Source organism: Chelonoidis abingdonii, chromosome 6 (assembly GCF_003597395.2).
Source record: "Chelonoidis abingdonii isolate Lonesome George chromosome 6, CheloAbing_2.0, whole genome shotgun sequence".
NCBI classification, from domain to species: Eukaryota; Metazoa; Chordata; order Testudines; family Testudinidae; genus Chelonoidis; species Chelonoidis abingdonii.
Window position 1 is genome coordinate 71,482,130 of NC_133774.1, and position 12,809 is coordinate 71,494,938.

Genomic DNA, 12,809 nt, shown 5'->3' on the forward strand with positions numbered 1-12,809 from the left:
CTGTTGGAGTCTTCAGTCTTCTGAGTGTCCTTGTTACTTGTAGCAGAGGAGTGAGTAGGAGAAATGGCAAAGCATGGGGCCATGGTGTTATGTTTTTCCCTTAAGTCCATGTTGCTTGAAGAATGCAAGTCGCAGGCATGTCTCGTTGGCTTGCTGAGTCCAGGCAGGTTGAGCAATGCCCTCCGTGTGGTCTTATGCAGTTGAGTCATTGAATTGGCGCGCCGTGCTGGACCGTGGCTTGTTGATGGTGTTTGATACCTGCCGGCATTGGTTACTTTCCTTGCTGTTGTCTTGTGGAGCTATTATCTGGTTGATTCCCAATTTACAGCATGTTTTACTGACAAACCATACAACACCATTCATAACTTCTCATGCACTAATTAATCATGTTTTAGATAAAAACAGTGACTTCGCAGATATAACCTTCCCCTGATACCTTACATGCATGCTTTATATGCGGGTCACAATTATATTAAACTGGGAATAATGGGTTACAGGGCACTCCCAAGGTAAAAAATGTCACACGTGTGCCAGATCTGTAACCAGTGTGACCCTACGGGGATGTGAAAACTTTCAAAATGTTTTACAAAGTGCTAATCAGCCTTTCACTAGTAATACAGGCAACTCAGACACTGTGGGCTTGCCTGCAGAGGCGATAATAGGAGTGTGCCTGTGGAAACTATCCACCAGATATTTTTTGAAGGGGTCTCTGTACCAAAGGGCTAGTGCAGCCCCAGCAGTATGCACGAACTGCACCTCCAGGTGACTACAACAGGTTTGACTGCTTCACACAACTACTTACTGTATACAGCCATAGTTAGTCACAGTGTGTGTGTGCACACGCAAGCAGTGGGTGGCAGGTTTATTTGTTTGGTATTAGCATTAGCAATGTATTAGCAAGAGGGGGGGAAATTGCAGGGCTGCTTATTGACTATTTAAGCATTTTAACTGGCCATAGCCTGGTGCTAGCTGCCTCTTGTGAGAAGTCAGGGCCAATCACTGTTTGAGGAACCCACTGGGATCGTTATGGTACAGTCACAAGGATAGTTAATGGTGACAGATCATCTCCAGCAAAAATAAGGATGATTACAAATCCCACCATTATTCCCCACCTCTGCCTCAGCATGGCATACACTTCTTCTTGTAAGAGAGCAGGAATGCTTCTCAACTGCATCCCTCAGTCTGTCTGCATAGAATTGTGGTGCAAACAATGGCACAAAGGAAATCACATCACTTGACAATAAACTGCATCAAGCACAACACGCTTCTGTACATGCTTGGAGTATTCATCCATTGTTGTTAATTCCTACGAAGGAATAGTAAAATCTACAGCTGGTATGAACATGGCATTTTGTCATATGAGGACACTGTCCATGTCTGATATGACAAGTCAGGGCAACTACATTTGAGAAGTGAGATGCTTGAGGGAATGGATTTGGCCTCACTGCAAGGACAGAATGAATTTCTAGCTGCCATGGAGTTCTTGTACCATCCCTTGAGACACGTGCCTTGTATTCTTCTTTATCCTTAATGCTTGGGTATCTTTCTATGGTGAGTCCTCACTGGAGTTGAGGACTATGCCAGAGGTGCGTGATACGCTGCTGTCATGCAAGCTCTCCCCAAGCATTGCTCCTTTTGCATACCTATATCACAGTCCTGCACTACATAATTTGAGTCAGCTCTGCCTCTAAACCTCTCTCTGCACTCCAGAGCATCTGTGTAGAAGTGCTGTGGCATCTAATGTTTTGGGGAGTTTGGATAGCATCCCAGGTCACTGTTCCTATGCCACTATTTTGGAGACTACTCATCTGTGAATCAGTTCCAGTGTGGAGTAAGGTGTTGCACAAACCTGCCCAGAAAGGAAGGGTAGATGACGCACTTGAAAAGAGCACCAGTTTTCTCTTAAGAACTGATAGGAATAAACAATCGTAGAGAGGTTTTTCTCCACAGTTTTCTAGTAGCCTAGAGAGTCTCCTCAGTAAATCTTCTAGGCTGCTGTTTGGTAGGAAATCAGAAATATCAGCTACAAAAGAGAAAGAGGGGAATGGTAATAAAAAATTGGATACAGAGTTTCTGAAAAAGTCTTCTGCAATTAATCAAAGTACACTGAAACGTTACATTATCATAGCTTAATATCTGCAACAATCTAATTACTTGGGGGTAAATATTTCAGTGCCTGTCTCTCGCTAGCTTTTAAAATTTACAGAGCAGGTTTCAGTCTTTTGACTGGTGGCTGGAGAGACCTTGAAAAGCTGTTTTATGCTGAGATGTCTGGTAAGAGGTATACTTCAGCATGCTGAGAGGAAAGAATCCATTTAGCTATTGAGCACACCCATGCTGAATGGAAGTTCAAGACACTCAGAGCCAGGTCGTGACATTCAGTGCACTAAGTTAAGCAGTTTGTGTGTTCAGTTCTTTCACCTTTCCATGAACTTGTGAATGCTTTGTCTTGCAACTAAACTTCCTTACTTTGCCAGCTTGAAAGGGTACTGTTTCAAGCAAAGAAAAACCTCACCATTGCACCTAAAGGCAGCTTACTGTGTACATAGGCATTTGGCCCAGAACCCTCTGAATTCTATGAGCTCTCTCCCAAAGGTCTCTGTAAAAGTTCCTATGGTTGTAGGGAGGTGCGTTGCACATTTGCTCCTCGTGGAAAAAGGCTGTGGACCCACTCCACACCTGAGTATATTCAGGTGATAGGGCATCCACAAAAAAGGTCATAGTCTAGGAAAAACATCTTAATTGCTAAAAACCGATACTTTTGTTTAGCAAGTTAAATTTTTTATTTATTTTGCAATACCTTAAAGCACACAGTAAATTCATTTACTGCAACCGTTACATCTGTATCTATTTCTACCTGTTATGTATTACATGGGGAAGATTATTTCCATTTGCAAAGTTTCTACTGAATCCTTTGTGATTCCTGTAACGCTGGAATATTATTCCTGAGAAACATTTCTTCTATAGGAAAAAATTAGTGTAGGCATGAACATTGCCCATTGACTTCAAAAGAACGTCGCACCTGTTACACCATCATCTGAATTTAATTAATAAAGACGAGGAGGTTACTCCTTGTGCAGTAAACTGACGTTTCTTGAGATGAGTGTCCTGTGGGTGCCCACTTCAGGTGTTGTGCGCCCTGCGCCTTTGATGGAGATTTTTTTCCAGCAGTTCCTACAGCCAGCATTTGCTTAGACCTGTCACTCATTCTGAGTGGTGTTACTAGAGAGCATGCACGGCCGTACCAGTTCCTTCTCTACAACGAGGCTACCCAACTCCGAAGTAGAGGGGAGGAGGGTGGGTAGTGGAGGCACCCACAGGGACATTCATCCAAGAACGTCAGTTACTGCACAAGGTGAGTAACCTCCTTCTCTTTGAGAGATGTCCCTGTGGGTGCTCCACTTCAAGGTGACTTCAAAGCAGTGTATCTCAAGAGTAGGGACTTCGGGCTGGCAGACCATGCCGTAGACAGCATGCCCTGCTAATGAGTGTAGGGAGGGGGTTGGATAAGGCTAAGTGAGTACGAATGTATGGTGGGAGGACCAGGTGGCCGCCTTACAGATGTCTGACAAGGGTACTTTTGCGTAGGAAGGCTAGAGAGGTAGCTACAGATCTAGTGGAATGTGTCCTGATCAAGTCCGGAGGTGTAACGTTCTTTATCTTATAACAGAGACGTATGCAATCAGAGATCATTTTCAAAAGCTCTGAGTGAGGATGCCATGCCTTGAGCGGTCTGCGATAGAGAACAAGAGTCTAGAGAGAGTTTCGGAAGGGTTTGTTCTGTCCAGAATAAAAGATAAGGCCCTCCGTACGTCAAGTGGTGTGCAAGTCGCGGCTCAAAGGGTTGCGTGCGGTCATTCGTGGGTCTTAGTGTAGTTCAAGTAATGCTGAAGAAAGTTGTAAATGTATTGGTTTATTGAGGTGAAGGGAGCATGTCTTTTGGAAGGAAGTTTAGGGTGCTAAACGTAGATGTCACTTTGTTCGTTGAAGAAGAAGGGTATTGGTGGATATGCCATAAGAGCTGCTATTCGCCCTGCCGTCTGGCGGAGGTAATGGTACAAAAAGGCTGTTTTCATGAGAGGTGCAAAAGGACAGGTGGCTAAGGGCTCAAAGGGTTGGTGGGTAACAGGACAATACTAGGTGAAGATCCATGGAGAAACAGGTGGCTTACGGTCGGGATACCGGATTTGAGACCCTTCAGGAACGTTTGGTGGATGGGATGAGCGAAAAACGAGGTATGTCAACTGTACTGGTGAAAGGTCGTGATGGCAGCTAAGTGGACTCTAATGGGGCTGATGACAGGCCAGATTGCTTCATGTCCAATAGTAACGGAGTATACAGGGAAGAGGTCAAGAGGTCGGAGAGCAGCCGCTTGGTTTGAGCACTTTTTGTAAAATTTTTCCATTTCGAGGTAGGTGGTGCGGGTGAGATTGCGATCGCTCGGTAGAAAAGCCCTCTGTACTTGGTCAGAGCCAGTCTAGCTCTTGTTGGGAGAACCATGCAGCGTACCAAGCTTTGAGGTGAAGCATGGGAGGATTGGGGTGAAGACGCCGGCCGCGCTGTGTGATAGGAGGTTGGGGATGAGGGAAAGGAGATCGGAGGTCTGAATTGACATTCTGGTGAGGAATGGGAACCATGGTTGTCTCGGCCAGGAAGGTGCGATAGGTTTAATCCTGGCACGATCCGTTCGTATCTTCGTGAGGACCCTGTTGATCAATGGTATTGGGGGAAAGCATGAGTAAGGGTCAGTGCCAGGAGATATGAATGCATCCCTAGGGAGTGTTTGCCAGTCTGCCCTGGAGCCGAAGTTGGATGCATTTCATGTTTTCTGGGGTCGGCGAGAGATCTATGGGTTGGGTGACCAAGTGCGAATATGTGGAGATGATTTTGTGTCTATCTCCTATTGTGCCCTCCGAGGGAAACGTCTGCTTAGCTCGTCGCAGTGGTGTTCAGGACGCCTGGAATGTACGCAGCTGATATGTGGATGTGATTCGCAAGGCACCAATTCCAGAGTTTCATGGCCTCTGAACAAAGAGAGTGGGAACGAGCCCCCCCTTGTCTGTTGACGTAAAACATGCAGGCAATGTTGTCTGTCATTATGCGTACATGCTGAGTCCTGATTAGTGGGAGGAAATGACGGCAAGCATTCCAGATAGCTTGAAGTTCTAGAACGTTTATGTGTAGGGAGGTCTCGGAAGGAGACCATAGCCCATGGACTGTATGGTGAGAGATATGGGCTCCCCAGCCAGTAAGGGATGCGTCGGTTGTCATCATCACAGTAGGTGGAGTCTCGAGGAAGGGTACTCCAGAACAGAGGTTGTCGGGGGCTGTCCACCATATGAAAGAGTCCTTGACCTGGTAAGGTATGGTCAATGGTTTGTTTATTGACTGCACGTTTGGTTTGTAAACCGTGGCCAGCCAGGCTTGGAAGCACCTCATGTGGAGGCATGCATTCTGGACCACGAAAGTGCACGAGGCCATGTGCCCCAGTAGTTGGAGGCAGTCTCGGGCGGCGACCCGAGGACTGCTGTGAAGCCTCGTAGCCAGGAGCTTTATAGTATTGAAACGGTCGGGTGGAAGGGATGCCCATCCGGTTGTGGAGTCGAGGCTTACTCCTATAAAGTCCAGGTGTTGGGTAAGACTTAATGTGGATTTTTTCTCGTTTATTTGCAGGCCCAGGGATTGAATGCACTCGACGGTGATCTTTGTGAAGCAAAGAGCTTTGGCGTGTGTGGAGGCCTTGAGAAGGCAATTGTCCAGGTAAGGAAATATTATAACCCCTTGTTTCCTGAGGTAGGCCGTGACTACAGCGAGGAGTTTGGAGAAAACTCGGGGGGCAGTGGAAAGGCCAAACGGTAGAACTCTGTATTGGTAATGCGTAGAGCCAAGGATAAAACGGAGAAAACGTCTGTGAGCTGGGTGGATAGTGAGGTGAAAATAGGCGTCTTGTAGGTCGAGGGCTGAAAACCAATCGCCCTGTTCCAGGGCTGGAATTATGGTGGTGAAAGTAATCATCTTGAACTTTTGCTTCTTGATGAAATTGTTGAGTCTCCTGAGGTCGAGGATCGGTCACCATCCTCCAGTTTTCTTCTGTGTTAGGAAATAAGGGGAGTAGAATCCTTTCCCCTTGTGGCATTCGGGCACGAGTTCGATCGCACCCAGGTGAAGAAAATGTTGTACTTCTCGCAGGAGGTGTGGCTTGTGAGAGGTGTCCCTGAAGAGAGATGGGGAGGGTGGGTGGCTGGGAGGTAAGGAGAGGAAGGGGATGGAATACCCCGTTGTGATGACCTCTAGGACCCACTTGTCGGTGGTAATATTCTGCCATTGGTGTAAGAATGGCTGTAGACGGTGTCCAAAGATAGTTGTGGGCAGTACCTGCACTGAAACAGGGGCGATGTTTACGAGGCCGTCGACCAAAGATTCAAATTTGCTTATTATTTTGAGGAGGTTGGGGCATCCCGGAAGAATTGGTGCGACGCCGCTGGTATCTGGACCTCTGGCGCTGGCGTTGTTGTTGGTGATCCTGAGCTCTCGGGAAATGCTGAGTATATGAGGGGTAGCACGGACGGTGGTAAAGTTGGTATCTGTACTGTCTCCTTCTGTTTGTAGGGGTCTGGATACCTAAGGATCGCAGCGTTGCCCATGAGTCCTTCATGGAGTGCAGCACTTCATTAGTGGTGGAAGCAAAGAGTTTATCACCATCAAAAGGAAGATCCTCTATGGTGCTCTGAACCTCGCGAGGAAAGAGAGAAGAGGAAAGCCAGGAACCTCGTCGCATGACGACCGTGGTAGCGGTGGATCTTGCTGCAGTATTGGCTGAATCCAGAGCCGCTTGCAGAGCCATCCGGGATATAATCTGCCCTCGGAGAACTAAAGCTGTAAACTGTTGTTTCTTGTCAGCTGGAATGTGGTCAATAAAGTCCATAAACTTAGTATAGTTTTATGGTCGTACTTTGCTAGAATTGCGGTGTAATGTAGGATTGGCAATCCGAAATTGCAATTGTTGAAGAGGCATATACCTTACGACCCAGCAGGTCTAGGCGTTTGCCATCTTTGCTGGTTGGGGTATGGCGGAAAATATTGCTGTTTGGTTCTCTGATTCGCTGCGTCCACTACCAAAGAGTTTGGCGCAGGATGTGAAAAGGAATTCAGAGCCCTTGAGGGAATGAAGTATTCCTGGTCTGCCTGTTTGCAGGTAGGCTGGATTGTGGCTGGAGTCTGCCAGATGGATTTAGCAGGTTCCAGAAGGGCTGAGTTAATTGGTAATGGCCAGTAGCCTGGATGACGAAGGTGGTTGCAGGATGTCTGTTAGCTCATGTCATTGGTCCGGTACCTCCTCCAAACTGATTCTGAGCTCATTGGCCACCCGTTTGAAGAGATCTTGGAATTCTGCAAATCATCAGATGGCAGGGGAGGGAAGGAAGTAACGCCTCCTCAGGTTTGGATTCAGTTGGCAAGTCAGGTAGTACTGGATCAGAAGCTGGAGTTAAATTGATCCTGAGGATGGGAGGGTGCCGCCAAGTGGCATCATAGGATTTAGACGTGCGCGTCTAGAGTGAGTAGAGTAGTGGGAGTGCTGCCGAGGGAAAGATGTCCAAGGAGCCCAATACTGCCATGGTGATGGAAAAGGCATAGGTGGTGGCATCCAGGGATTCACACACCAAGAGGTGGGATCTTGAGATTGGTGTGGGACAGGTTTCCTATGTCCGCGGGGGACAGGGCTCTGGGGTAGAATTCAGTCTGCAGTGGCACAGCGCCTGTGGTTCAGATACCTCCTCACTCGAGGATGGCTGGTCAGATCCTGAGTCATTTGACATAGAGAAGCGCATCCCCAGAAATGGTGACTGCAACATGGGTGACACTAGGAAGTCACTGAATGGGGTGAATTGCAACAGTGGGGCAGTCATAGGCGAAGGCAGAGTAGAGATCCTGTGAGGAAGCCTGGGCTGGTACCGGAGTTTTTTGTTGGGCTCCGTGACCCAAGGAGCGAGCTAGCCAAAGCGGTGCCCAGCAGGTTGCGTGCCCGTGCCCTATTGAATAGCAGGCTCGCGGATGCCGCCGCCGCGTGCTATAATCATTCGGCCCGCATTCCAGCTCGCGTGCCGATAGGTGCCACAATTGAGGCAGGCAACTGGAAGCCTGTGCGCCCTCAGCACCCAGGGGCCTCGCGCTGCCGCCGGAAGCAGAGGTGGGTTGGATGGTGATCAATTGTTCTCCATGTCCACTAAAGATAAGATAGAAGTAAGGAGGCTTAATCTGAAGCAAGGGAAATTTAGGTTAGATATTGCAAAACACTTTCTAACCATAAGTGTAGTTAAACACTGGAATATACTTCCCAGAGAGATTGTGGACTCCCCATCCTTGGAGGTTTTTAAGAGCAGGTTAGACAAACATCTCTCTAGGTCTAGGTACACTTGGCCCTGTCTCAGCAGAAGGGGCCAGACGAGATGATCTCTTGAGGTTTCTTCCAGCCCTAAATATCTCTGATTCTATAAAAGATTCAAAGATCCCTCTAAAATAAATTTTGGTGTAACATCCTCCCTATCATTACTCCCCAGCCCCTCCACCTAAAGAGCCCTCCCCATCTTCCTTATAGCCAGTTAACACAATTAATTGGTCACACCTGCTACTATGAATAAGTAGGAATCAGCCAGCATCTCCTCACTGCGATCCACCAACAGAAAGGCCATGAGAAGAACCTAGACACCTTTTTAGACGTTTGAACCAAAGTACTAGATCTGAATATCCGTATTTTAAGATGAGGAAAGAAATATTAAGGAGTCTGCTGAGCTCCATCTCAAGCCGGGGGCGATAGAGAAGGAACTGAGGGTACCAGCCGTGCATGCTCTCTAGTAACACCCTCAGAATGAGTGACAGGTTCTAAGCATGCGTGGCCGGTAGGAGTACTGCTGTAAAAAATCTCCGATCAAAGGCGCAGGGGCGCGCCGACACCTGAAGTGGAGCACCCACAGGGACATCTCTCGAAGAAGAATGTATTATTTCTCTTTAGGCAAAGGTTGTCATGTGCCACACCTCTAAGCATGGTCCACAGGAGATCTTCTGTACACATACAGGTAGGCCATTCAAGCAAACTAAATTATCAATTATCATGCAATGTGATTCACTGGAACTGAAGTAGAGAAGGAGGCAAAATGTACCTTTTTGACCTCTATTTGTGCTGAGGTGCTAGTTAACTTAAGGAACATACTATAAACTCGATCCCAGAGTGAGTGCTGTGTGTGTAGATATACCTGTAGGAGCTGAATGGAAGTGCTCTGTAGTTTTTGCTGAGAGGATCTCAGAACACTGGGGGAAGCATGTGGGATAATGATCCTTATTCCTGCTGGTAAAAGGTACATTATATATTCCCTCCCATACACCACTATCCTCTCCTTGCACCTGCTAGCACCACTATCCAGATGCTAGTCTAGATGCTTGATGCTAGAAATGGGAGGGTTTATAGCCGTGCCTTAAGCCCAGTTCATTATGCTCCTTACTATTCTGGGTTGCTGCTGGGTGTGAAACTGCCTGCCACCAGCATTCAAGGAGTGCTAGTCTGAGCATTCCTCCTCCCCCTATCCCCCACCTCCATCCCCTCACTCCACATGCACTTGTGCAGGAAAAGGTAAACGACATGCCTTAATTCTGTTGAGCAAAGGCAAATGTCCAAGAATATCTAGTGAATAGCTGACAAATCCCCCTGTGTTCTCTAGGCTATCAAAGATTTCAATACTTAATCTCCTAGGCCTATTTTCATCCCAGTTAAATAAATCAGACATTCTTATCTAATTTCCTAAGATAATAGGACTGGGCAGAGAATTTAATACATAATTTAACTTTTCTGCAGGCACCATTTTCAGCACATTTATCTTCCTTACCTGTCTTAACTGTAACTTGTCCTGCTTCTGTAATTCTGTTTCTATTTTATGAAGAACGGAGTCTACATTCAAAGAACTCATCCTCTGAAGCACACTTAAAACAATAATTGCCAAATTCTTAAGTCCCAGTGATGTTGCCCTTTTACCTACTTCTTTTCTGTGGAGAAAATGTGGCAGGCTAAATCCTGTAGGTATGGACAGACACTGTTTCCCGTTTAATATTCTGCTCTGAGATATAGCCAAATATAGCTGACAGTTTAAGAAGTTACAGAATGAAAGCATCTGTTTTCATTAAGTTAAATAAAATATCAGTATCAGCATTTAGAAGAGTTTTTTTCCTTGTGCTCCCTGTTAAGTCCCCTGATTTCCTTCCTTCATTAACTCTGAAGAGCTACTTTCAAAGGCTCAGTGGATAGAGTTAACAATGATGTCTATAGGAGATAACCTTACCTGGTGCCCCTTGAAATGTTACACAACTCCAAGATATTGTCTAGTGAGCACTGATGTCTGGGATTTTTTTTCAAAAGGTACAGTCTTGTGATAAAAGCATTTGATTGGGATTCAGGGTCCTGGGTGCCATTTCTGACCCTCCCACAGACCTTCCTGTATGATCTTGGGCAAGTCATTTTATCTTGGTGTCTATGTTCCACATCTGTAAAATGGGGATAATACGCCCTTTCTCCCACCCTTTGTTTCTCTTGTCTACTTGAAGTGTAGACTCTTTGAGGCAGGGACTACCTCTTACTATGTGTTCGTACATTACCTAGCACAATGGGGACCTGATCTCAGTTGGGGACTCTAGGCAATAATGTAGTTCACATAATAAATAATCCCAAAGTGTTGATATCAATAGCAGTTTTAACACTGATTGCCATGGGAGCTGGATTGGACCTTAGAAAACACAATGATTCTTTTTAGTTTTTTGTTTCCATCTGAGCAAAAGGTTGTATAGCAGTCTCTTATTCCTGCCTAGGCATCTGCCACCAGCAACATCGGCAGGACTGTGAAGATCACTGATAATAGTTAACTGCAGATCAGCAAACCAAAAAGAGAAACTCATTCACTATTTTTGGTTTGTTTGAATAACGTGGAGTCTATATAAAAAACCCAATCAAAATATTAAGGGATTTAGAAGCCAAAGTATATTCTTTGCTGTGTCAAACTTAAAATAAGTCAATTTTTACCTAAACAGTAACCCTTTAAAACCGATTTTAAATTAAAGTACCTCCACATTCTGACAAATATCAAAGTAGGCTCCGGAGACCAATACCACTAACCATTGTGCTTGCTACTAGTCATGGCTCAGAGATTGTTCCTTTAATTAAAGGCATTCTCATTTTTTTTTCACTCTAAAAATAAACATTTAGATTATGTTACACTGGTGACCGGCTGGAGTGATGGTCTGTTCCAGTTACTTAGATTTTATACATACCTCAGCTACTCTGATGGCTTCCAGGACTCGGCTATCCTTTTCATTGTTCTTTTGTTTCTGTAAAGCTTTCCATACTGCATTCCTTAAGCCTTCTCGACTCACATCCCCACAGAGTTCATTGCACATCACAACCAGATTGTAAACAACACCATAGTGAATAACCCAGAATAGTTCTTCACCTGCAAATAATTATATTTTAGCATGTGGTACATATAACAATTTTGGTATCAGATGAATCTATTTTAGGAAGAGAAAAAGAAACAGAAACGCTTTATTAAATGCAGAGTTAATATACTACAGAAAAGCACGCTTTAGGTTTTTGTGGGAAGTGTTGCAGAGACCTAGGCTTAGTGAATTCAGCCATCCTACAGGGGATACTTGATTTTGGAACAAAATAATCAAATCTCTTAGTTCATGGATTTTTTTGGCATATGTGAGTTTGACTAAGAAGACTCTGTGGGGAGGCGGGAGTGGGGGTCTGGGAAAGGAGGGGAAAATGCAGTGGGAGGTATTACGTGTCAAGTTAAGATGCCTAAGCCTGTTAATGGAAATAAGCCTCCATTACAGTATTCCAGACTTGCAAAATGATTTGATCTCAGTGCACTATTGTTCAGCTCTTACGAAAAAATACTGCCGTTCCCTTTTCTGTTTGGAACAGAAGGTGGGAGACTTCAGATAAGCATAAAAGCATTTAAAGTTTCAAAGGAACCAAACAAGTTAAATTGGAGTGGTTGCCCTAAAAACCTTTCCCATGTTGTTTTAAATAACACTACCTCCACATTCATAATGTCCCCTACGCTCCCTTATAAGTAGTCTAAGGGACATTTCAAATAATCAGGTAATGCTCACTTGCTATCTAGCAGCCTGGTCCTGCAGTATGCTGAGTACCTCCTGAAAGGTGCTCAGTAGCATGTTTAATTCCCTTTGAAGTCAACAAGAGCTCAGAAGGCTGAGCAACTGTCAGATGGTGCTGAACACCTTGCCATATCAAAAGCTGAGACAGTTTTTTTATAGAAGCTAGTGCCACTGTGTATTCCTAGTGAACTTCAGGAAGAGGACTTTTTAGGGGAACTGTGCACAAAATATTCAGATTTGTAAATGTTAAATAAGAGATGCCCTTGTTAGAAGTAAGATTAATGTAGCATGAACTCTGGAACAAACCCACACTATTGTAGGCTGTGTCTTACAAACATGAAATATGCATAGCTTGAAGCTATTGGAAATAAAAGTATTATTCTGAATCTTTTGGACACTAGACCACAAAACATTCAGGTCTACCAACACAAAAAAACATAAAATTATAAGAATGAATGAATGTATATGCAAATGGTATTATTAAGTCATTGATCAGTTCCAGCAAACACTACTGTATTTCCTATTTTTGAAGGTAATCATTTGTTTTGGGCACTACATCCCTTCACATGTACTTGTTGTCAAACAGAGTTCCCAAAAGCAAGTCATGAGTTGTTTGCAGTTTGAGAATTATTAATTGCTAGGGG

The 12,809-nt window shown here is 45.0% G+C and overlaps 1 protein-coding gene across 2 annotated transcripts in view; it reads right to left on the bottom strand.

Annotated features, from left to right (window-relative positions):
• Positions 1-12,809, bottom strand: part of TMEM232 (transmembrane protein 232) — a 133,798-nt gene that overhangs the window by 52,851 nt on the left and 68,138 nt on the right. For both annotated transcript variants that reach the window (XM_032770080.1, XM_032770081.1), the window contains one exon: positions 11,311-11,489. In XM_032770080.1, coding sequence (XP_032625971.1) covers positions 11,311-11,489 — 179 coding nt within the window. The remainder of the gene's footprint in view (positions 1-11,310; positions 11,490-12,809) is intronic.